This window comes from Manis javanica, chromosome 3 (genome assembly GCF_040802235.1).
Source record: "Manis javanica isolate MJ-LG chromosome 3, MJ_LKY, whole genome shotgun sequence".
NCBI classification, from domain to species: Eukaryota; Metazoa; Chordata; class Mammalia; order Pholidota; family Manidae; genus Manis; species Manis javanica.
In genome coordinates, this window is record NC_133158.1 from 24,339,851 (window position 1) to 24,364,843 (window position 24,993).

The 24,993-nt window shown below is 40.6% G+C and overlaps 1 protein-coding gene across 9 annotated transcripts in view; it reads left to right on the top strand.

Moving 5' to 3' along the window:
* Positions 1-24,993, top strand: part of CNTN4 (contactin 4) — a 927,209-nt gene extending 902,216 nt beyond the window's left edge. For 6 of the 9 annotated variants that reach the window (XM_073230946.1, XM_037019370.2, XM_073230947.1 and 3 more), the window contains 10 exons: positions 226-346; positions 3,759-3,917; positions 6,938-7,087; positions 8,623-8,693; positions 9,614-9,848; positions 11,920-12,032; positions 12,593-12,779; positions 13,211-13,323; positions 20,265-20,433; positions 23,165-24,993. In XM_073230946.1, the coding sequence (XP_073087047.1) occupies positions 226-346; positions 3,759-3,917; positions 6,938-7,087; positions 8,623-8,693; positions 9,614-9,848; positions 11,920-12,032; positions 12,593-12,779; positions 13,211-13,323; positions 20,265-20,433; positions 23,165-23,265 (1,419 nt within the window). In that variant the 3' untranslated portion in view covers positions 23,266-24,993. The remainder of the gene's footprint in view (positions 1-225; positions 347-3,758; positions 3,918-6,937; positions 7,088-8,622; positions 8,694-9,613; positions 9,849-11,919; positions 12,033-12,592; positions 12,780-13,210; positions 13,324-20,264; positions 20,434-23,164) is intronic. The other 3 variants (XM_073230950.1, XM_073230952.1, XM_037019369.2) reach the window with 3 other exon arrangements.

Sequence of the window (24,993 nt, forward strand, 5' to 3'; positions counted from 1 at the left end):
CAGACAATCCAGCCACCTGAGGTGTTGTCCAAGGTGTGTTCTGAAAACTTTGGTGTTCTTATCTCTCAGATAGGCTCACTTATTTTTAATTGGCCATGGCGTGCCTTACTAATGTTTTCATCAGCCAGTGTAAAATAAATCTATTAGTCACAGTGTCCTTCATGTGATAATGATATTTCGAGCTCATTAAAAAGTAATTGTAGACCCTTTCCCCTACTTTATCAGCAGGATTCAGCTGGTGATTTGATGATCCGAAACATTCAGCTAAAGCATGCTGGGAAATATGTCTGCGTGGTCCAAACCAGTGTCGACAAGCTGTCTGCTGCTGCGGACCTGATTGTAAGAGGTATGAGAATTTGGGGTTTCATTCTTAAAACGTTTTTGTAATCTCTACTCCTGCACACAGTGCTAAAAAACTTAAGTAGTTTAGAATTATGGAGAAGTCAGGTAGAAAATGTGCTTTGTAAACAATGATTAACAGTAACAGAAGTTTATGTGTATCTGCTTCTCATAGAGGATCATCAAGAAATGCAGAGCAAATCCAGTTAGTCTGTCACTCCTGTACTCACCCTGAATGCCCCGATTTATGGCTGCTGGAGTTGATCTGACCTTCTACCTTCTGGAATAATTTTGGATTAACAAGAGCAAAGGCTTAAGGAGGGATCAAACTGTGCCTTTTGACGTTTCATCTGAGCTAAGCCAAATTAGGGTTTTAGGCCACTGATAGAATAGTGGCTTAAGTAAAATCATCACCAGTTTTTCCCAGATTCCTTTTTTTCCTAAAGTTAAGAGTTCTGTCCGGTTCCTCAAATATGGTTTTAGAGGGAAACACCCTTTGTCTGCCTGGGATATAATAAATAAGCCGGGAGTCGATATAAAAATTGACGTTTATGAAATTCTCGTGAGTACTACCCACATGGCCTAGCTTTAACCTAATGTCTGCACATACCCTGGCTGAGCCCCACCAAACCAATTTGCAAAGGAACATAAAATGGCTTTCCAGAACATCAGAATAATCTTGGTGTTTAGGTAACTTTGACCAGCAGAACTTTGAGTGCAAGCACAACTCCAGGAGATACCAGATCTGGAGGCAGGGTGAATCTGAGTGCACAGAGAAAACAAGATGCTGGAAGCAACAGAAGTGTAGCTAGATGCTGTCAGCATAATGGGGAGGGGTGTGTGTGTGGGGGGGGCGGAATTAGCAAGTTACACAAACTGTCAAGGGAATTTAAATAAAAATACCTTCCCATGTATCTGTTTTGCTTCCCCTTTAAAATGCCTAAAAAATCGTTTCAGTAATGATATGGTAAGGGCCAGATAAGAGAACTAACTTTCAACCTGGGTAGTGTTACCCATTGAATAACTTAAGGAAACATGTTTATTTCCATCTTAAAAAACACCAGAGCTGGTCTGTTCTCCCCTTGGGGACAAAAGAATTCTGATGCTGAAAATACATCCTCTATTTAATTAGGCTAATGTTCAGATCAGCAGTTTAAACACCAATAAATTAGACTAATAAATATTTAAATCAGTAGTACTTGAAGTTCTTAAATGATATTGTATACTTCATTTCACAGAAAATAACATTAAATACCAAGAGAAATTTGCAAACGCAGTCTAAAAGAAAATCTAATTGGTTAATAAGGCCAATAAATTAATATGCCATTTGAACTATAATCTTTCATTTTATCTCCTCTAGCTCTGCCCTTGCAGCTTTTCTGCACATTGCAAAGGGTAGGAATAAATGCATTTTGCTGCCCTGTAAGAGAGTTTTGCATCTGAAATTAGTAAGGCTGAATCTTGGCTCCAGCTTCCTTGATTCTCTGATACCTCCTTTGCTTAATGTGTAGCCTTCTAATGGCAGCTGGAAAGGCCACCCTTTTCCCAGAGAGAAGCAGAGACCTGATGCCAAACCAAGATTCCCTCTGCTGTTGGCTGTGACAAGAAGTTCTGTGACCCCCTGACTATGGTATCATTCTGTTCAGGGGATAAACATTTGCTCATTTTGTCATTTTGAAAGAAGGACCCAACTTCCCCAAAACAGAGTCAGTAAACATTCTGCAAGGTCATTTCTACACCCTGGAGTAGTGGGTGACACAGGAACATAGCAGAAAACAAACAACTGTGATAGTACCATCTTCCCTCCAATGGCCAAGGCCACACCACCCCTCTCCTTTTCCTCAGCTGCCAACAATGGGCTCACACACTTCCTATCAATTTACTTCACTGAGGAATTTAGAGGGGAACACATTTTTACGTCTGGTACTTGGGTTTTTAAAGGCCACTGAAGGAGCATCCTTTAATTTAAAAAGTTATAAGAATGCTAGGAGGAGAAAGTTGGTGGGGGGAAAAAAAGATTATATTATCTCCTGGACTTTATCTGGTTAATAAGAGTCCCAAAGACCAGCGGTTACCTCAGCTCTATCTGGGTGTTATTAGAATGACATGCTGAAATGTCACCATGGAAAATTAATCAGTTCCAGAATACAGATTTCCAGACCTTTCATTCAGAAGTAGGAGGGAGAAGATAAATTTAGTCTCACCTGTGGGTCTATAAAAATGACTTTTAAAAAAGGAAAGAGAAATGTAGGGCATCACATAAAGGGTGCAGAAATGAATCCCAGAATAAAGTCTTACTTTGGGAAATTGCCAGTAACTTTTTGCCACTCCGTTAGGGGTCTCCTTCTTCCCTGCCCCCACAACACCACCCAGTCGAATTTTGGCAGTTTGCTTGATTGCTATACTGTGGCTTGGCAAACCCCTCCTACAAATTCCTCCTAGTTCCAGCCTGATGGACGTGAGGTTCATCATTACGTCTCCCGCACAGTCACCTTCTCTCCAGAGGTGGTCAATTGTGCCTTGTTAGAAATGCATTCAACTGCCTGGTAAGAGCTTTTCACATTTGAATCTAGGATAGCTTTGGGTCTTTGCTCCGGCTCTGTTGATATTTTCTGTTCATCTGCCAACCATCTCCAGCTCTCTGTTTATGATTTCCAAGCCTTCATTTAAAACTGATTTCCACCTGTTTCAATGGTGTAAGTACATGGGCAGAAACAATGAACACCAGGAGGATAAGTAGAAAAATACAGGTACGGCTTACAGAAACCGCAAATGAGGGTCTTTAGACTCCAGCCCAATTTTGAAATTGCTTTGAAGAAGCCGCAGTCTTGTGACTCTGCAGCACTGGCCATTTTCACAGCAGTCCCCTCGCACACAAGTGTGGGTTTGCATTTGATGTGGGGCAGGGACCGAGGTCAGGCATTACAGGGCAGTAGGAATGTACAGAGCAACACTGTGACTGCCAATGTTTTAAAACCATTTCTGCTCGAATCCACATCCTCAGTGGTAGGAGCAACCATTTCCCAAAGGCAAATCGTCATTTATCCCCAGATGACAGGGCCTGCCCCATAATAAGAACCTGTAAAAAATGATGGGCAAATTAATAGTACCACGGTACCCCAAAATTCCCTTTTAGTAACTAGTACAAATATTCTATTGTAATTCTTTATTTATCTGTTACCTTTTCCTATTATACTGTAAGCCCCAGAAGGAAGGGGCTGCATCTCATTCATCTCTGTAGGTTCAGAGTCTAGAAAATGCTAAGCACCCAACAGGTATTCAAAAAGAAATGGACAAGTGATGACTCTGTGAGTGGGTGAAAAATGGTTGAATGGGTCAGCACCCCATTCGATTAAAAGATCGGTCCCTTGGACATTTGAACACACTGCTCCACTTCTGAGGGTCTTGATCTCTTACAGGTCCCCCAGGCCCCCCAGAAGCTGTGACCATAGATGAAATTACAGACACCACCGCTCAGCTCTCCTGGACACCTGGGCCTGACAACCGCAGCCCCATCACCATGTACGTCATTCAAGCCAGGACTCCATTCTCCGTGGGCTGGCAAGCAGTCAGCACAGGTACCAGATGGGGTGCCAGCAGCAGTGTCAGAGCAGCTACTGAAACTCAGTGGAATGAACGAAGCACTGCACAGAGGCTGAGGGGCATCTCAGTTCTCATTCAGACACAGCCACAGATGATGCATTGTGGCGGTGGTGCCTAGACCTCAGCCAACTGTACTATCATTTGTCTCTTAATTCTCTTCATATCAACTCATGTTTTTTTTTTTGAGAGGGCATCTCATATTTATTGATCAAATGGTAAAATTCTGTATAGGGGACTCAATGCTCAATGCACAATCATTAATCCACCCCAAGCCTAATTCTCATCAGTCTCCAATCTTCTGAAGCATAGCAAACAAGTTCTTAAATGGTGAACAAATTCTTACATAGTGAATAAGTTCTTACATGGTGAACAGTACAAGGGCAGTCATCACAGAAACTTTTGGTTTTGATCACGTATTATGAACTATAAACAATCAGGTCAAATATGAATATTTGTTTGATTTTTATACTTGGTTTATATGTGAATCCCACATTTCTCCCTTATTATTATTATTTTTTTTAATAAAATGCTGGAGTGGTAGGTAGATGCAAGATAAAGGTAGAAAACATAGTTTAGTGCTGTAAGAGGGCAAATGTAGATGATCAGGTGTGTGCCTCTAGACTAAGTATTAATCCAAGCTAGACAAGGGCAACAAAACATCCACGGATGCAGAAGACTTCTCTCAAAACAAGGGGAGTGAGGTTCTAAGCCTCACCTCTGTTGATCCCCAATTTCTCTCCTGATGGCCCCCCTGCGACTGTCCCTGTCTTAGGTTGTTCCTCCCTTGAGGAATCTTACCTGTCTCTGGCTACCAGTCATCTTCCGGGGCCATATAGGGAAATGTAAAGTTGGTAAGTGAGAGAGAAGCCATATTGTTTGAAAAGGCTAGCTTTTTACTTCTTTGCAGATTTATGCCCTGTGGCTTCTATGCCCAGCATTTGTCTTGAGGTATCTTTACCACTTGGAAGAATTATGATACTCGGTAAATTCAATATGTCAACTCATGTTTTTTGTTGTTTGTTTTTTAACTTGTGAATAATGTCAGTGAAATGATAGTTCTAAATGTTGGTTATGTTTTTTCTTAACACACATTTGAAAGTACATTAGCTATAAAGTAAAATGCATCATTCTGTGTGTTACCTAGAATCATCTGTGCGCTGCTAGTAGTACACTTTGGGAAGCAGTGCTCTAGGCTAGTCTATGATCACAGTCTTTGTAAAGTTTATACATGGCTCTCGAAAAACTAATAACTAAGGACCACACGAAGCCTCTTGACTCGCAGACCATTTTTTAGACAGATAAATTTGGACATGAAGAGGTGAGAGACTTTTTACATTTAAAAAAATGAGTTAGCCATACCATCCCTGCCCTTACCAAGATGCCCAGGTTGACTTGTTCTGTTATTTCATTTAGGTTTCATTTAAGGAAAAAATGGACAAACAAATAGTTATTACAAGTAAGACGCATACTCCTTTAGGCCCCAAGGGTTACTGGCATATGTAGCCTTTGTGTTTTCAAGTAGAAGTAGTAACTTGCCCAGTTTTGTGCAATTCTGGTGAATTGTATTGATTTTAACAACATAGGTTTCTGTTTTCATTTTAACGTATCCAACCTCAGAAATGGGTTTCTGTGTTTCCAAATGAATTACTGGCTCTTCTGAGTCACAGAAGTGTTTCAGTAAGGAAAGGTAGGACAAACCTGGAAGTCAGGAGATAAGAATTCTAGTCCTGACTCTGCTACTTCGATCTCTATACATTTTTGTTTTCCTCCTCTCTTAAATGGGTGTGATAAGAATTGTTTGTGACCTAGAAGAGAAGTGTTTGAAAAACTTTTTAAAAAATAGGAAGTGCTCCACAAACATAATGAAAGAAAGGAGGAGAGGGGTGGTGATGTTGCTTTGGCCAATGATAGTGACGGTTTAAAAAAAAAACTAGAATTTGTTGAGCCCTTAATATACCACCTGCTCAACTAGGTGCTTTTCTTAGATTTCCTCAACTATGCTGTGAATAGGTATTGTTAATCAGCCTTATTCTGTGGGAAGGAAACCAAGGGATGGATAAATCAAGCAACTTGCCCAAGGTCATTTGGCTACTCAGTGTGGAGTCAGGATTAGGACCCAGATGGTCTGAATCCAGAGCCCACACTCTTCACCTCTGGAGGGTAGGGGTGCAGGTGTGGCCCAAGGAGGCTGGCAGCCAGGGAGCCCCGGTCACAGGACGGTGCACTCAGCTTCATCACAAGGGATCTCTCTGGAGTCTTTAGGGCTGGGAAGTCTTTATGGTAATGGATTTAAAAATAGAACAGTTGTGTGGTGAGCACTGAAGCAATGTCTGGGGCTTCGTTGCTTGGGTGCTGAGCAGTGGGTTGTGTCCCTTCTCCACATACTGAGGATGAACACCATCAAACTCTGCACCTCTGACTCCCACTTTTGTGTTTGCATGGGCCATCCCTTTTATGTTTACAGAATCTTTCTATAAACCTGCTAATACAGTTCATCAGCAGTGGTATTATGGAGGCTGTATCAGAGTAGTATTATAACATTACCCTCCCACTGGTATAAGTTATAGACCATGCAGTCAGACACATGTGCAAATCCAGTGTGACCTTGGGTGAGCCACTTCACCTTTATAAGGCACATTTTCCTCAGCTGTAACAATGAAGATAAGAAGTTTACTTTACAGAGTAGTTGTAGGAACTAAACAGTGTACCTGGCACCATACAATAAATACTGAAAAAACATATTAGATGGTAACGGTAATGATTACAGGCAAGTAGCTTTGGGCCTTGAAGGCTGTGTCTTTTTTGATGTCATCTGCTGGTATCTGATTTGAGCTTATTAGTTTAGCAGGGAGAGTTCTAGGATTGCCTCCCTGCAACAACTATCTGTGCAGCTACTCTCAGACCACCCACAATCATGGTGATTTTGATGGATGAAGGTTGCTATCTTCCTAACATGGAATCCAGTGAAACTGCCCCACCCTTTGATGTCTTTCAGTCCCGGAACTCATTGATGGCAAGACTTTCACAGCAACCGTGGTGGGTTTGAACCCTTGGGTCGAATATGAATTCCGCACAGTTGCAGCCAACGTGATTGGGATTGGGGAGCCCAGCCGGCCCTCAGAGAAGCGGAGGACAGAAGAGGCTCGTGAGTAGCACCCAGGATACTCGATATTCTATCCCAGTGGCTTCCGCTCCACAGGGAAAGGCTTTGAATTATGCTTGCACTTCAGCCCTCATGAGGTTCTGTATTAGCACACCCTTCCCTTGAATCTTTATAATGATCAGAAATCAGACCAGTAGATGTTCAGCTTAACCAGCAGTGACCTTCAATCAATACTTCTGTTCTCACACTTTCTTTGGGTCCCCTGTAGAGAACAGAACTCTGTGCTTCATTCTCTCAGATACCAACTCTTTTCTTAATGGTTCATTTGTCACCAAGATTCTCCAACAGGACTTTTTTTAAATGCACACCCCACATTTCAAATGAATCAACTCACAGCAATCACTCTTAGTGAAGAATAAGTTCTTCAGAAATGCCCAGTAAGATTTTCTTATGGTATATATAACCTATTCCTAGAAGCTGAGATTCAGATCAATCTGCTAAACTCTACAAGCTTAGTCAGCAATTTAGTATGGTTCTCTCTGCACACAGCCTGAATGAGCCCTTGGAGAGAATAACACATATTCATCTGCCTCAGTTGTACCTTCATTTCTGCTTTATGTGGGTCTGCGTGGAGTTTCCAGCTGTGATGAGGCCAGATGTTAGTTTAAGGAATGGGAACTCTGACCCTAGTCTTGAACAGAAATCCATCTAGATCTATTTCATGGGCTGACTGAGAGGATATACCCAGTCACCAAGTATATGCTCTAGCCAGACATTCTAAAACTCAGTCTGAAGTATTTCCCTCACATAATAAGATAGCAAGTTCCCATGCTTTCTTTTCCCCCTTCAAAACCACAATTTAAGGTGGAATCCTGGGGTGGAATCTTGAGGTGGAAGCAATCCTGAGGTGGAAGCTAGCATAGTTTCCCCTCTTTTACAGAGAAAACTGGAGATCAAAGAGGTTAAGCACAGTAAGCCAAGGGTCAACCTCTGTCCACCACTTCCTTGAACACCCAGCTCAAAACTCACCTTGCTCCAAGAAGCCATTAGCCCAACCCTACTCTGAGCAGCCTGCTACTCCAGAACATCACTGCCCTACTCCATTCTGTCTGTACTGTACCGTTGTTTATTGTTAGCCTTGCTCTGTACTTGTCCTGCATGTGCCCTGTCCCACCTACTAGATTGTAAGCTCTGCATGGGCAGAGTGTATGTTGTCTCTTGTGTACCACCACCTGGTTAATAAATGCCTACCCAAGCATTAGAACCAGAACCTGTCCTTTCCTCATCCCACTGAACCTCGGCCTTTAGGAATGGAGCTGAACAATTTGGTCAAACATGTCAGATAACGTGTATCTTGTTGAATGCAAAACAGGTAACTCATAGCAATTTCCTTGGTACATTTCGCTTCCTCAAGCATTGGGCCCCTTGACCACACTGTTTCACCATTTCTGATCTCAGAAGATAAAGGTGTGTACATCAGGGTATTCACTTAAAGGGAGTCTTCCCGGCCAGGCCACCTTCCTGGCCACCATCTGCCTTTGCCACCTGACATGACTTGTCTTTTGTCTCCTGCACAGTCCCTGAAGTCACCCCGGCTAACGTCAGTGGAGGTGGAGGCAGCAAATCTGAACTGGTTATAACCTGGGAGGTAAATGATGTACAGAACAGAGAGAAATACAGTAGTCTAGGCTATTTTATTTTGTCCCTCTGTTAAACATATCTGGAGAGTTTCCTCCTCTGTCTTTAATAGCTAATGCCCATTTGACTGCAAACACTCCCTCTCACCTAGCCAGAAAGGATGGTGCTTGCCCATTAATTTGAGTTAAGTTTTAATTCAAATTATCATAGGAAAAACAAGCATGAAAAGGAAGTCAACACAAGGGGGAAAATATATATATATATATATATATGGCTTTGCTTCGGGCGCCCTCTTTTATTATGCACTTTTTTAAACAACCTGGAGGATGGTTAGTCACCAATTAATTAAACACTGATTTTGAGAGAGGTGGTCTGAGTATTAAATAGCTCTTAATGTCTTGAACGATCCTAGATGACAAGAAGTTAAAGGCATAAAGGCTTGTATTTAACCAAAGCCCCAGCCGTGGAAGGAATCACGCCCTTTCAAGCTCAACTCTTTGGTTCTGAGGGGGAGGAGCTTGCCTGAGTCAAGACGATCTTTCCTTCTTCAATGAGATCTTTTGTTGGTTTGGCACTAGGGGGAGATTCATATTATGTGGTCATGTTGGAAATGTTACTTTCCAGATTAATTATCCTCTGTCTTTTGTAGTTATTTATAGTGATTTTAGAGCAGTCTCTCCCATCTAGAATCCAGGCTTTCCACTGCATATTTCCATTGATTTTTTTTTTTAAACCCTTACTACAATACCTCATGAATATCTAAGGTAGACTTATGGCAACCCCCAAATATAAGACTCTTGACAAATCTAAAAAGGAGACAGGTGGGGAAGAACTTCGACAAGAATGTTGAGGGGTAGGAGGGGATAAAACAATTCTAGCATTTGAATCAAACTACTGTGATTTCTGAAGCATACCTTCCTTCTTTCTCAGACGGTCCCTGAGGAATTACAGAATGGCAGAGGCTTCGGTTACGTGGTGGCCTTCCGGCCCTATGGCAAAATGATCTGGATGCTGACGGTGCTGGCCTCAGCCGATGCTTCCAGATACGTGTTCAGGAACGAGAGCGTGCGCCCCTTCTCTCCCTTTGAGGTTAGAGTGGGGGTCTTCAACAACAAAGGAGAAGGGCCTTTCAGTCCCATCACGGTGGTATATTCTGCAGAAGAAGGTACAGTTTATGCTGCCTAGTTATTTGGTATTTCTTCAACTCTGAAATGTTAATTTTAGGACATAAAATCAATTTAGCACTGTATCCCTACACTGAAGACATACCCTGATTTGAGAAAAGCATAATGTAAAAAATATGGTTTGTCATCCACTGCCCATCTCTTAGAAAGATGACAGTGCTACTGTATGTAAAAACAAATCGCTGGCCATTACTAAGTCCACTGCTCAGGACCCAAATCACAAGTACCATGTAAGGTCTTCATATCTATTTATATGGTATCATTCTTTTCAAAAGAATTATTTTATTTGCCATTAAGCAAACACCCAAAAGTAATTTGCATCCCCTCTCACCACTTATGCTTGTAGAAATCATAGTGTGCTCTTAAGTTATCCTATGATTAAAGAAAAGAGCAACTCATGAAGCAGCAGGATTGCCCTCACCGTCATCTGCAGCATGACCCAGGTCTAGGGGTTCCCCCTCACTATTACAGCCCACGTGCTCTGCCTGCTCTCCGGATTCCTCTCACACACTCTTCATTACCACTGGAGTTCATCATTGTTGTTTCAAAGTGACGTTCAGTATGAGACCATTTTAAAACATCTAAAAGTTGCATTGTTGATTTTCAGTAAGTGAAGATGCAATAAATTCTTACCCCAGTTAAAGAAGGCAGCCCCCGAGATGCAGCAGCCCTCCATGAGCTCACCCCTGCCTCTTTGTTCTGTCTTCACTTCTGCTGGTTTTCCCCAAACACTCCATGCTCCAACTACATCCAAAGGATTTGCAATCATCTGAACAAGCTTGAGCCCCCTGCATATGCCTCCACTCCTCTGGTGTTCCCTGCCTTGCCCACCTTGGGATTTCATGATCATCCTTTAAGACTCAACTTGAACAACCAAGGCCTTATCTCATTTCTACATCCCAGCTGAATAGTCCTTCTGTTTTCCAGTCAGAAATAAACTTTGGGCTCAGGGAGAGTCAATCAGAAATGGTTAAAGACCGTGTAGTTAGGTCTTAAAAAAATCATGAAGAACTCCATTTTTAACATTACTACTGTCAATATATTAACATTTGTCTGATATAATTCTCACCTAATGTAGTATAGATTTCGATCTTTAGTTTTATATCCTCACTAAAATGTATTTCTTGAGGGCTAGCTATTTATTTTTAACTTTTGTGTCACCAGTGTCTAAACGTCCATGACACATAGACCCTTAATAAACACCAAATTAACATATAAATTGAATTATGCATTGTTATAGACACACAAAACCTTAGGTCTCCCTGTCCAGTGCTCTCTGGAACATGATGTGGGTTCCACAGGGAGTCACAAGTTGATTGTAAATGGTACCAGGTGAACTTTTAAAAATATGCAATAGTTACATATAGATTTTAATTACACTAGGAAAAAAAGAGCTATCAAATCAAAACCAGGATTTCATGAATATTACTATTCACAACATGACTAGGATTTTCTTTAAGAAAGACAACTGAAAGAAAAACAAACATAGGAAAATGGTACAGAGCTCTGGCAAATATAACTGAAATTTGGGACAGTCTTGGTCCAGATTCTCCTTTGCAGCTGGAAGGTGCTGAGGCCCAAAATTATATAAATGACTCATCTTTGATCACACAGCTTGCTGTGTACAGCTGAAGCATCACTGGCTCCCCTGGATCTTAGTGAAGCCGCTTGACTATTTTTCCTTTCGCTCTCGTTTTCATAATCTAGTGACTCTCACTTATGACAAATTCTGAGTTAAGAAGGATCTCTGTTAAGGGAATCACTGGCTATGAAACGTTGGTACTTAAACTTACGTAGCACTGAGTTACTCCCCTTCCATCCACACCCACATTGAGAAGCCAAAGTCTTTGGACACGTCTCTTCACCACGGTCTCCATCTCCATGCCCTCCCAGCTGTTAACCATGGCTCCTCTGTAAAATGAGGGTGTGGGTCATAATCACAAAGGGCTATTATACAACCAAGGATTCCTTGCACCTTGTAATCTAGAAGTATCTAAAAGCCTGTCCTGATGCCACTAGTAGAGTAACACCATTTTCCGCACTCATCTGTAGAACCCACCAAACCACCAGCCAGCATCTTTGCTAGAAGTCTTTCTGCAACAGACATTGAAGTTTTCTGGGCCTCCCCCATCGAGAAGAATAGAGGACGGATACAAGGTTATGAGGTAAGCAAGAGATTGGCGCCTGAGGTCAGGAAAAAGAGTCCCTACCCCTCAGTGCAAGCTTCAAGACACCTAATGGGAAAAGAAAAAAAAAAATCAGATCCCCATGTAGGTATTTGTTTTAGAGAGCTACGGCTTCTAGCAGAACATTAATGGAACCACTAACATTCCCATGCAAGATTACCCTTTTCTGTGTATGCTCCAGAGATGTTTTTCAAAACACAGACAGCTCTACACATTTCTAAGATGGTTGGCAAAAAGATCTTTGATCTCTGGTATGCACGATATCACTTGGGCTAAAACAAAGGTTGGACAAAGGGAGAAACAGCCAACAACAGTTGTGCCAATTTATCATCTCACTGTGAAGCCAAGAACAAAAATAGGTCCTTCTCACTGTGGATAATTTCTCAGTGCCTACAAAGCTCTTGGTTCTGAAAGCTGTGTTTAAGAATCGGTATAGAAAATTAACTCCGTCATAAGAATCTGTATTTTTTTAAATTATCTGATGACACTGGAAATATCCCCAATAGATATGATTTCCAAAGTCTTCTTTGTTTTCTAAGGTTAAATACTGGAGACATGATGACAAGGAAGAAAATGCTAGAAAAATACGAACAATCGGAAATCAGACATCAACAAAAATTACCAACTTGAAAGGCAGCGCACTGTATCATTTAACTGTCAAGGCCTATAATTCTGCTGGGACAGGCCCCTCCAGTGCCATGGTCAATGTGACAACCAGAAAGCCACGTAAGAATAACCTTGCTCAGAAACATTTTAGGGATTCATCAAACATATCCCAAGTTCATTCCCCAACCCCACCTCCCACTGTTCATTTGCATACTAATTGGTATCATTATGTGGATTCAGATTTACCTTCGCATTTTAACTGAACCTTTCCGAATACCATGCAAAATTCATTGCTCCAGAGGACAGAAAGATAAATGTTTTTCTCCTCACTGGGAAGGGCTACTACTTTTAACTATAAATGTTAGGCGACCAACTGAATCTTTTTCCATTTGCAATGCTGTATCTTGTCAGATTTTAGTGACCTTGAAGACACATATTAGTGCAATGGCCCATTAAATTGCCTCCGCTCTTGGATTCTAGTAAGGAGATATTCCTCAGAATCCATTGAAATTTAATAATCTGTGACTTCGTATATCTTAATTTTTTTACAGCGCCAAGTCAACCCCCTGGAAACATCATATGGAATTCATCAGACTCCAAAATTATCCTGAATTGGGATCAAGTGAAGGCCCTGGATAATGAGTCAGAAGTAAAAGGATACAAAGTGGGTAATTTCTTTTTTTGCAAAGGCACCTAATTCCACTGTTAATGGTGACTGTCTTTTCACATAAATAAGATAAACCATGTTCTCTCACTTTCTCCAGTGATGCCTTACAGCCTCTTTACGAATCTCTGCCCCCAGAGTGGTTTGGTCTGAGTTTTATAAATGGTTCCTGGCAACTAGCCAGCATTCAGAGAATTGGCCAAACTTTGGGCTCAGGCAGAGTCAATCAGAAATGGTTAAAGACAGTGTGGTTAGGTCTCAAAAAAATCACAGAGAACCACATTTTTAACATTACTGCTGTCTGCTCTGTTTTGTTCTTGTCTTGGCTGTATTTTTTTAATCAGCAATAGTAATGTCTCAGTATTACTAATGGCTAACCATTTTCATTCACGTCCTATGGCTAGGGAGATTTATATAGAGAAAAATAATTTTTACCTGGAATTTTTATCCTGACTTTAACTGTTAACCTGACTTGAAAGACCTGGAAAAGAAAATGTATACAGCCTTGGTGCCATAACCAAAGGTAGTTACATACATCTTGTTTTATTTTACTTTTAAACAACACTTCAGGTGATGCAGTGCAGAGCAAACAAAAGTGGTCTGCAGGCTGCATTAAGCCTGCTGGCTGCTGGTTTATGACATTTTTGCACAGAGATGTTAAAAGCAGCTGATAGGCAGTACTGTCAGGTACTAATTAAAGAACATGGAACTATTGGAAAGTGATTGGTAAAACCAGAGCTGGAATCAGGAGTTGACATAGTTAGTGGTAGAGCCTTGGGTGATGTGATGAGAGGAGGATTTGGAAAACCCTCCCTGCCACAGACTATTTATCCTTCATCCATATGGCATAGTGATTTGTATTCTACCAGCAAAGAAACATTGCTTAAGATCTAATCTTAGTGCCTTTCACTGGGACCTTGTTTAAAGCAAACTCTTTCTGGAAGGATCTTATATAGCATAAAGACACAGGAAACCCACATCTTAGTCCTCCACTGGCTATGTGACTTTAAGAAAATCACTTAATCTCTCTGAGACTGCGCTTTCTCTTTTATTAAAGGAGAGATTTTATTTTCTAGTATCTTCATTTTCCTCTGAGCCTTTGCATCTCAGTTCCTTCACTCTGGGATTATCAACCCTTACTTCCACATTCTTACCCAGTCACTCGTCTTTCAGATCTGAGCTTGGAACCCTTCCCTGATGGCCAGAGCTCTCTCTGCTTGCCAGATTTTTTAAAATACTTTCCATCCTTTTGGGTAATTGTAATTAGCTGATGCCTTACACCCAGAGTTTGGGCCCCGAGAGAACAGATTCTTCTAGAAATGAACACTTTCACTGTGGTTGTATTAAAAAGGAACTTTCATTTCCTGAACTCTGAAATCATTAATGTTGTCATGTGAAATCATGTGAAAGGTTTGATCTGATCAGTTTTACCTAGGACAAGAGAGGCACTGGGCTGGGTAGGCTGGAAGATCAAAGAGAGAAGAACGGACTAAAATGAGAAAAAGGAAGAAGGCAAAAGTGAAGACAGACCTTTGCAACTTTGAAATTCTGACCCAGGCTAACACAGCCATGACCTTCCTCACCTCACAAAGTGCAGATGTGATCTGGGCTGAATTACTTTAACCAAAGCAAGGAGAGAGTAAACCAATACAAGAGAGAGAAATTCTTCCTCCCAGCTTCCAGGGGCCCCTGCTCATAAGAACAGACAAAGAACAATAAAAATGCAGAAAGCTTTAGGAGTCCCTGAGCAGGGGCACAAATTCCACAAGTGAACCTTTAACTAGATATTAAGCTCACGTTCAAGCTCATGATGAAATAAAATCAAAAGGCAGAGAGCTACCTGAAGTATTTCAGGTAACTCAGTGAAATAATTAGCTGGGCAAGAAATCCTGGATACCATCTAGCTAAAGCCCTTCTTTTTACAGATGTGAATAACAGAGCCCATGGGGCAAAGTGCCTTGGACAGGGCACAGCTCTGTGTGCTCCCTGAAGTTTGCTTCAGTGAACTGAGTCTAAGAGCACAGGCACTGCTGGGAGGAAAATCGTGAACCGAGTGTCATTGAGTTGCCCTTGTTGGTAGTGCTGCCACCTCAGAAACTGAGATGAGCTTGTCTTCACAGCACCTTTCCAAGAAGCCCTTTTGTTTTTTTTTAAACTCAGCAGACACTTGCAGACATCTAGGAGATCCTCTTGAGCAGCACAGGTTAACATCAGTGTGGTGGAGGGAGTGAAGCAGGGTATTCACCAACTGGAAAACACATGCTAGGCTTGGCACAGGATCTGAGGAAGCTTTTTTTTATTTCTATGGGACTAGAATAAAATATTGGAACAAATTACAACTGGAAAGCATGGAACTCTTCCAGATATGAGGTGGTATAACCTATTTAAACTGTCGATTTAGACACTTTCACAAATAGGGTTGTTCATGTTGCTTCACTGTATCTTGTAGATCTCAACTGTGTCTATGAGAAATAACAGTGGCTCTTCTAAGATAGGAGTTTTGTGTCTAAGGAAGCATCACTAATGGGTGGATATCAACTGTGTAAAATGCTGCAGAAACCATGTGTGCTGACAGTAGAGGAAAGAGAGGGAGTAACAAGGTTAAATTAGATGGTAGGAAAGGACTCTTTCAGAGTCTTCTTGATTTCTGACTCAGTCCCTTTCCTTCTCTTTGGGGCTGGGACTGGAGCAGCCAGACTCCCTGGACCTCCCCTTTTAGATCCCAAGGAATATCACAATAACTAGCTGTAGATATTGAACTGCCATCTATATAATGTAAATGTTCAGGGATATATCAATTTTTTAATTACACACACATATGTGTGCATATTTTTGCTTTTTCACCTCAAATGCCTAGATTCCTATAATTTTTGCTTGGGTAAAAAGTCTCAAAAAGAACTTGACTTTAAAAAACGTAAGGCCAAGGATGTTCTGTCAGCACAAATTCTCAAGCTACTTTCTGACACTTGAGCCGCAAAGAGAACATCTGGTTTCAGTATCACAAACTAAACCACCCACAGAGCTAGGCAGGTTACCTATATGGGTTAAGTAGATTCAGTCCTTTCAGCAAATACTATGAATGTATGTATCAAGTACTGTTCTAATTCATTTTAACTTTATAATCACCCGTGAAGTAGGTGAAATTATTAGCCCCCAATTTTACAGATGTAGAACCATGGCACAGAATTTAGTAATTTTTCTACTACACATAGTATATTTTTTCCCAGCTTGGTTGAGATTCAACTAACATATAACACTGTATAACTTTAAATTGTACATATGTTGATATGATGTATTAATATATTGCAAAATGATTGCCACCATAGCAATACCTAACACCTCCATTCTATCACATAATTACCATTTCTCTTTTGTGGTAAAAACAGTTAAGATCTACTCCCAGCAACATTCAAGTATATGATACAGGATTATTAACACAGCTAGCATATTGAAGACCTGAGGTCTGAATATGGGCAGTATGGATCCAGGGGCCCATACTGTGTACTGCTCAGCTATTCTTCCTGCCAGCAGTATACAAATATATCAAATGCTAATAAAATAATATGAAGAGAAATAACTCAGAGTGAGGGTAATAGAATAGACAGTGCCATAGAATAACAAGAGAGACATTTATTTATATAGAGGCCATGAACAGCATCTTTGAAGAGGGAGCATTTCATCTGGGCATTAAAGAAAGAGGGAGTAAAACAAGCAGCTCTCTGGGAAAGAGTGTTCTAAGCAGAGTGAATAGGTTGTGCAAAGGTCCTGAGGTAGGCACATGCTAATGTGACACATCAGGAAGTGTTGTGTTGGAGACTATGATAAACTACAGTTTGTGATTGTCCAAAATACTCAGTGGCTTCTGAGCTCCAGCCTGTTGTTGCCATATAGGAATATAAACAGTGTTGCCATACCTTCTGGTTTTTCAGTAGAACCCCCAATTTTTTTCACATATAATTTATTGGTTTTTGAATACTGACATCTAAATTTAAAAAAAAAAGTGAACAGTGTAGGAGGCAAACAGTTAACACTATTAGGACCAAAGAGTTAGCAAGCCATGTGACCCATGGGCCACCAGCTTTCTACTATTTAACCCCCTTGTCTCGCATTCATGAAGATAGAGACCAGAGAGGGGAATTTATTTGCTCACAGCCACACAGGTGGTGGCCAAACTGGTCTTAGTAGAATCTAGGCTGTGGACCCAGACTACCTGGGTTTGAATTCTGGGCCCACCACTTACTCGCCATGGACTGTGGGAAAACTGCTTAGCATCTCCAGGTTGTCCAGAATACTTTGCTATTAGCAAACAGATGTCCTCATCTTTGCTATCAGCATAACAGTACCTCCCTCTAGAGTCAATCTGTGTTAGCACTTAGAACGTACAGTGTTCAGACAAATAGTAAGCATTCAAAAATGTGTGGTACTATTACCATTATTGCCACAAATCCACTCTTTCTCCTTGTCTTCTGCCCTGGGTTATATGAAATGGGAGCACAGCCTTTGGGTCAATCAGCTGAACCAAGTGTGTGGTATAAATAAAGGTTTTACAGGCCTTTATTTAGGCTCCACTGCAGCCTAATATTACAAGACTGATAAACAGTGCTGATAAAAGGGCTGCTTTTTCCTGGAAGTGTTTCTTTTGGATTTATATTTGAAACAAGTTGAATTCTCTGCACTCTGGCAAGAACCAGAGGTAAATCAAAGAAGCAATTTATTCCTCAAAGCCAGATGTGCCTTTGCATCCCATCAGCCAGCCTAGGTTCCTGAAGGGCTGTGATGAGATGCTTTGACACTCCTGAATGTGCCCAAGGATTTATTTGAGCCCAATTATTAGCAAGGGGTTGCTGAGTTTGATACAACTGATGCTCCAGAGAAGGAAAGGGACACTTATGAATCTTTCCACCTTAAGGAAATTGGGTTTTCTACGTTGTATTAGACATAAATTAAGGTGATGAAATACTAGGGAACAAATAGGATCTCAACCATTTTAAGGGAATTTTTTGAGTTTCATTGTGTTTGGTTTTTCTTGCAATAGTAGAGTGACCTTATGTCTCTGACCTCCGCAGATTAGAATTTATAGTGGATCTTAGGGAAAGGTGACCTAGTTTTGCCGTTCTCAAAGGGTGGTCTTTGGCCCAGAGGCAATGGTATTATCTGGAAACTAGTTAGAAATGCAGATTATCAAGTCCTATCCCAGACCTACTAAATCAGAAACTCTGGAGTGGGGCCCAGAGCTCTGTGCTGTAACAAGCGATTCTGCTGCATGCTCAGGTTTGAGAATCCCTAATCTAATCCAGGGTTCCCAGACCAAAGTAACATCACCTAAAGATTTTTTTTTTTTTTTAAGTAGTAGGACCCCACAGCCGGAACCCTGCCTCTATGGAGTCTGACTCAGGAGAGCTGCAGTGGAGCCAGAGCAGGGTTTCTCAGCCTCCTCCCTTTTGCCTCTCAGCTGGAAAACTCTCTGTGCGGGCCTGTCCCCTGCACTGTAGCATGTTTCCCAGCATCCCAGGCCTCTGCCTTCTGCACATCGGGAGACCTGTTACAACAACCAAACCTGCCTGCAGACATCAACAAATGCCCCACAGAGTGGGGGCAAAATTGTTCCTCCCTCCCCACAGCCCTGTTGTGAACTGCTGGGCTTGGGCATCACTATTTTCACAAGCTGCCAAGTGCTTCTAACATGCAGTCAGGATTGAAGACCACTAATCCCACCCAACCCTATCTTCTTAAGGCAGGAGCCCCTGGCCGGGTGGGTTATAGTGATTTGAGTGCAGGTTTCAGAATCCTCGCATTGCCGCTTGCCAGCTTGCTGACACCTCTGGACCTCAGCCTCCTTATCTGTGGGAAGGCATAATAAGGCCCATCTCGGTGGATTGTTGGCATGATTATACAGGAGGTATAATGCTGCTAAAGTGCTCAACTCATTGTAAACATCAGCAAGTATGTGTGGAATAGCTGTCATCACAGTTGTTAGATCTGGAAAGGTAGATCCACTTCTCCAGGCCTTTATATTTTGTTTCTGTTTGGGGCTGATGCTGACCAGAGTAGGCAGTGCCAGGCAGGTGAGTGTGGTGTTGGGAGAGCCAGCTGGCCACCTCACCAAATGAGCCACCAACCCAGACTCAGACCCAGACCCGGGGGGCCAAGAAGGGAAACGAGATCCTGAGGGGAAATGTTGAAGCTGCAGACACTTCTGGAGTGATGGTGATCATATACATACCATCCCCTCTTGTATGTAGCTCAAAAAGGAGGAGAAGGAGGCTCCTGCCCTTGCCTTTCAGAGATCCTCTCCCTGTGCTGAAATGTCTTCTCTCCAAAGGATTTGTGATGATAACAACTTATCATACCTGTCTTGTGCCTCTGACCTTTGCCAAGGGTGTATTTGTCTCCTGTTGCCTTTAAGCCTTCTTAGATACTATTTCTTACATGCTTTCTTTGAGCCAGGCCCTCCACTATATTCAGTCCTTCTGCAATCTTGAAAACACCCCCAGAAAGGTGGGTATCATTGTCCCCACTTTGCAGATGAGCAGGATGAGGTTCAGAGAGGTAAAGTAAGTGGACCACTGTCACACAGTGGCCCAGTCTGCTCTAATGCCAAAGCCACTCCTGTGTAACTGTGGGCTACACCCCCTCAAAGAGGGATCCCATTTCCAGGAGTTTTCACTGAGCCTTCCAGAGGTTTTGTAAGGCCACACAGCACATTGGGAGACTCCTGCCGCCCCGCCCCATGCTGCAGGGTCCTTCAAACTTTTCTCATAATGAAATGGTTGCTGCAGACACATTCCTGTCTATAAATGAGCCTTCCATGTGCATGTGGGCAGCCTGACAACCTCAGTGTCCTGGCATTGCACTGGTGCCCACAGGTGAAAACCAGCGATGCTCCGTCTTTGGAGCCTTTGTGAGGACGGCAGTGACACCTGTTCCTCCTGTTTTGGCAGGTCTTGTACAGATGGAACAGACAAAGCAGCACTTCTGTCATTGAAACAAACCAAACATCGGTGGAGCTTTCTCTGCCTTTTGACGAAGATTACATAATAGAAATCAAGCCATTCAGTGATGGGGGAGATGGTAGCAGCAGTGAACAAATCCGAATTCCAAAGATATCGAGTAAGAATGTCTTTTTTCCCCTTCTCTCTGAGACCTGCCTCATCTCCTAAGGCTTCCTGGATGAGTCAAGAGCCTGGAAGAAATTAAGCCCACAAGGAAAAGCTTACAATAAAAATGCCTGATAGCACCCCCCTTTCTCAGATGACTGATGTTTGCCAAACACAGGCAGTTTCATGGCAAAGACGGTTTGACTGGTTCTATCAGTTGCCAGTCAAAAATCAGATTAAAGCAGCCCCAGATGGGTCACATTGGTTTTTCCACATGGACCCATGTGGTTTGCATCTATAATAACCCCAAAATTATAACTAACAAAGCTAAAAGCATGACTCAGCCAGAAGGAACAAGCAAAAGGTTCTTTAAAATGCTGTGGCTATCTGTCTCTACCAAAACAATGCAGTTCTGTGTTGTCGGCTGAAAATATTTTGAACTTGATCCTATTTATTTTGACTGTGTAGATGTAACATGTATATAAATAAACATGTCTATGTGTAGTCAAGATTTTCTTTGTTTACAAAGATTGTTGAATAGTGTTTGAGAGTATCATTTGTTGAGCAAATACATTCAATCCTGTTTTTCAAATACTATGTTACCAAATATCTCAGCAGCCTATTATTTTTTGTTGTTTTATGTCATTTATTTGAAAAAATAAAACAGAATAGGCAAAGCCATAAAGACAACAGTCAGATAGTACCTGGCCAGTGATGTGAGTTGGGCCTTGTGGGTATTAGGTTTCCTTTTGGGGTGACAAGTTCTGGAACTAGGTAGCAGTGCTGAGTGCACAACATTGGTGTGTAGTTAATGCCACTGAATTGTCCACTTTATAACAGTTATAATGGTAACTTCTGGGTGTATTTTATCATAGTATTAAAAGAAATAGAGATTCAAGTTAGATACCTAAGTGTAGATTTTCACTTGTCTTTAGATTTAACAGCTCAGAGATAAGGGTTCAGTGAAGCCTGGAAATATAAATTTTCAAGCCATCAGTGGAGAGATGATATTTTAAATCATGGGCAAAATCCTCACCACAAAGTCTCGAGTTTTAGCACCTCTGCTAAGTGTCCATCATAGTATTTTTCAGCTGGGGAAAGGGCCAGTATGTCTTGCTGATGCCAAGTTGTGTAGCATCCACTGAGTAATTTTAACCACACCTGTAAAAGTTAGATTCCTCAGATCAGCAAAGAAAATAGTCATTGGTAATTTCATCCTTCTTCTGAATAAGCATTTGTTAGTGTTAACAGACAGAACAGGGCTCCAGGTAGGAGGCTGCCCCAAGCCCTGCTCCAAACCCAGGAGTGATTTGCCAGTTTCCAGATGAAGTATCTATTTACTACAGTTTTTTTGTTTTGGGGGGGTTTTTTACATTTCTATCTTTTACACAACTGGGAAGAATTGGATTCTACATTTTGCTAAACCCAGAGCTCTAATTTCTGTTGAAAGAAACCTGATTTATGGTAAGATGTGGAAGTAATCCCCAGGCCACAAAAACACAAGATTGGGGGTTGTTTTGGGGGTTAATTTATCTTACTTTTAAAAAATCTGACTTATTTTCGTATCATTGCAGGGATTCCTTTTCTGTTGTTATTCTTTTTATTTTTAGGCTAACTAATGATTCTTAGTTTTATTCATCACCAAATCATATTTTAATCAATTGTAGTTGACCCTTGAACAACACAGGTTTGGACTGTGTGAGTCTACTTGCTTACATGTGGATTTTTTTCAATAAATATGTTGCAAAATTTTTTGAAGATTTACAACAATTTGAAAAAAAACATTTTCTTTTTGTTAGCTTATTTTATTGTAAGAATATATGATATCCATAACATACAAAATATGCATCAGTCAACTATTATGTTATTGATAAGGCTTCTAGTCAACGGTAGGCTCTTAGTAGTTAAGTTCATAGGGAGTCAAAAGTTATATGGGGGTTTTCACCTTTGCAGGTGCTGATGACCCGAAGTGCCACATTGTTTGATAATCAGCTGTACATTAGTATAATTATTAGATAGATGATAAGGATATAACTGAGTAACCCATGCTTTTTCTTAATGAGATTTTCCATTTTGTTGGTCAGAGATCTTACAGTCTTGAGGAAACTTCAAATGACAATTGGTAACCTCTTACTAAGAAAATTCTAAGATCTGTAACAGTGAGTTTTATTTGAAAGGACTGAGATATATATATATATATATATTTTTTTTTTTTTGGAAAAATGAGGCTATATTTAGACAGACATGGGTTTGAGTCCCAGTTCAGCTCTTTAGTCACTAGGTGGTCTTCCAAATTATCTTACTTCTCTGGGCCCCATTTTCCTCATCAGTTCAATGGTGTAATAAAAATACTGGCTATTCTTAGTTTTTGTAAGAATTAAGTGTCATATTTGTCTGTGCCCAGGACACAGAATTCAGCAGCGAGTTAGCAATATACATTTTGCTGCATCATTGATGTATCATAATATTTATTAGTAATGTTACTAGTAATATTTAAGTCTCTTCTCACAGAACACATGGATACCTCCATTTCACAAATACTTAAGTGGAGATCCATAGATGTCCCATAACCTGCTCCCAGTTTCACAGTTAGGTAGTCATAGGATTGATATTAAGAAGTCATTAGGAAGTGGTCATTTTCAGTAGAATCCACCTAGTTCGGCTGTTTCCCAAAGCCCCGTGGCCTTGCTTCCTTTGGCAGCCTGTGATAGGCAATGCTGAATGACTTTATTCTCTCTTTACAGATGCCTATGCAAGAGGAGCCGGGCCTTCCACTTCAAATGCATGTACGCTGTCGGCCATCAGTACGATCATGATTTCTCTCACAGCTAGGTCCAGTTTATGACAAAAGTTAGCTAAAGGACTTGCTGTTCATAATATAAGCAACATTTAGCTAGTCGTTCTGAAGACACCCAGTACTAAGTAATATTGTTGTTCAAGTACATCTTATTACTGGAAAAAACAAACGTTTTTTGCTTCTTTAGGAATGGCATTACACAGTACTTCCTCCAAGCAAATCTAGCTTTGTCTGAAGCTTCTTTGGAAACTCTGCAATGCACTGAAGACATCTGTAATATGATGTTACCAAAGCAGTTTACATATGTCCTTATATGCATATTTTTTATTATATATTTAGTGTTTTATAGAATTTTTTAAAGTTAACATGAGATGTAGATAATCAATTTTTTTCCTGTGCTATAAAATGCTATGAGTGACCCAATCACACAATTATTATTTGAAAACATTTCCTTTAAGGACAGAGTTTGAAACTCATCTTGGTAAGTAAATTGCAAATTACTTGTGCAGTTTTCCAAGGATCTCGTGGCAGAGCAGCTGAAAACCTGGTCTCTAACTCAAGGCTGCTGTACGCAAATGACTTTGTGGATGGTTAATGGAGCGAATCGAGTCATTCTGATGCATACCATGTGTTTGCCAACCCCATTGTGAATTTTGTTGCTCAACACAACTTGAGATAGTTCCAGGAATGGCTGCAGTCTCAAAACCTGCACTAACTGCCTAACAGATGCCTTGTGCAATACCCCCATCCCTGAATTTAGCGTTGTGCGGTAGGATTTTCTTTTCACTCAACTAAGTTAGCATTGTCTTTGTAAGTAGCATTATCTTACACATTACATTGGAAGTTACATATCCTGTAGTAACATAGGCCAGAAGTTACTATAGTCAACTGAGTCTTTCAGAAGATAGAAGATAATTTTACTCTCTTTAAAAGTATCTGTTTTGAATGTACATTTTTAAGGCAATTTTCTGTTAATGGATTCATAATTTCTTTATATATAATACATGTATCTCTTTAATAATAGAGCCCTTCTTTTGAATCAAAATCATGTGTAGAGTTTGGCAGATTTCTCCTATTTCAGCAAATAGTTTCCACAAAGAATTTTTTTCGTGATCCTATGAAAGATCTTTATTACAATTGTATGGTATCTTGATGATTCTCCTGTTTTGCAATAGGTAGCCTAGTTGCTTTATAAGCTTTATCTTCTAAGTTTTAAAAATTATACATTGGAAAATGACAATATCAACAAAACCATATTCTTATGAAAATAGCTATTTGTTATAATGGGGGAGGTTTTGTAAGCTGACGCTAGTGGAACAGTGCATATAAAAGGCAATGAAATTTTCTATAAAAATTTTCAAATGTAAACATGTTGCCACCTTTTCTTCTTTCTCAGAGAACTCAGATTTACCTGTAATGTGTCATTTTTGCTTACAAATCATTTAAGTTTTCAATCTTCTAGCTATATTTATTCAATAAAGTCATAATCAGGATTTCACTTGTGTAAAAACTAGGGTGGTAAAACTGGGAAAAAATATTGTCAGTATTTCACGCTGTTTTCTTTCTTAGTTTGATATGGTTACTTATGTGTTAAAATGAAACAAAATATAAGATCACACACAGAAAAAAAATCAACAAAATAATAAAATGAATGAAAAAAAAGAAAATGCCCAGGTAGTCCCCAACCCCAGTGTAAATGATATTTACCAGTGATCTAGCATATGTAATCTTTTTTTAAAGGTATTGTTAATAAATATTCTGTCATTTGTAAAGATA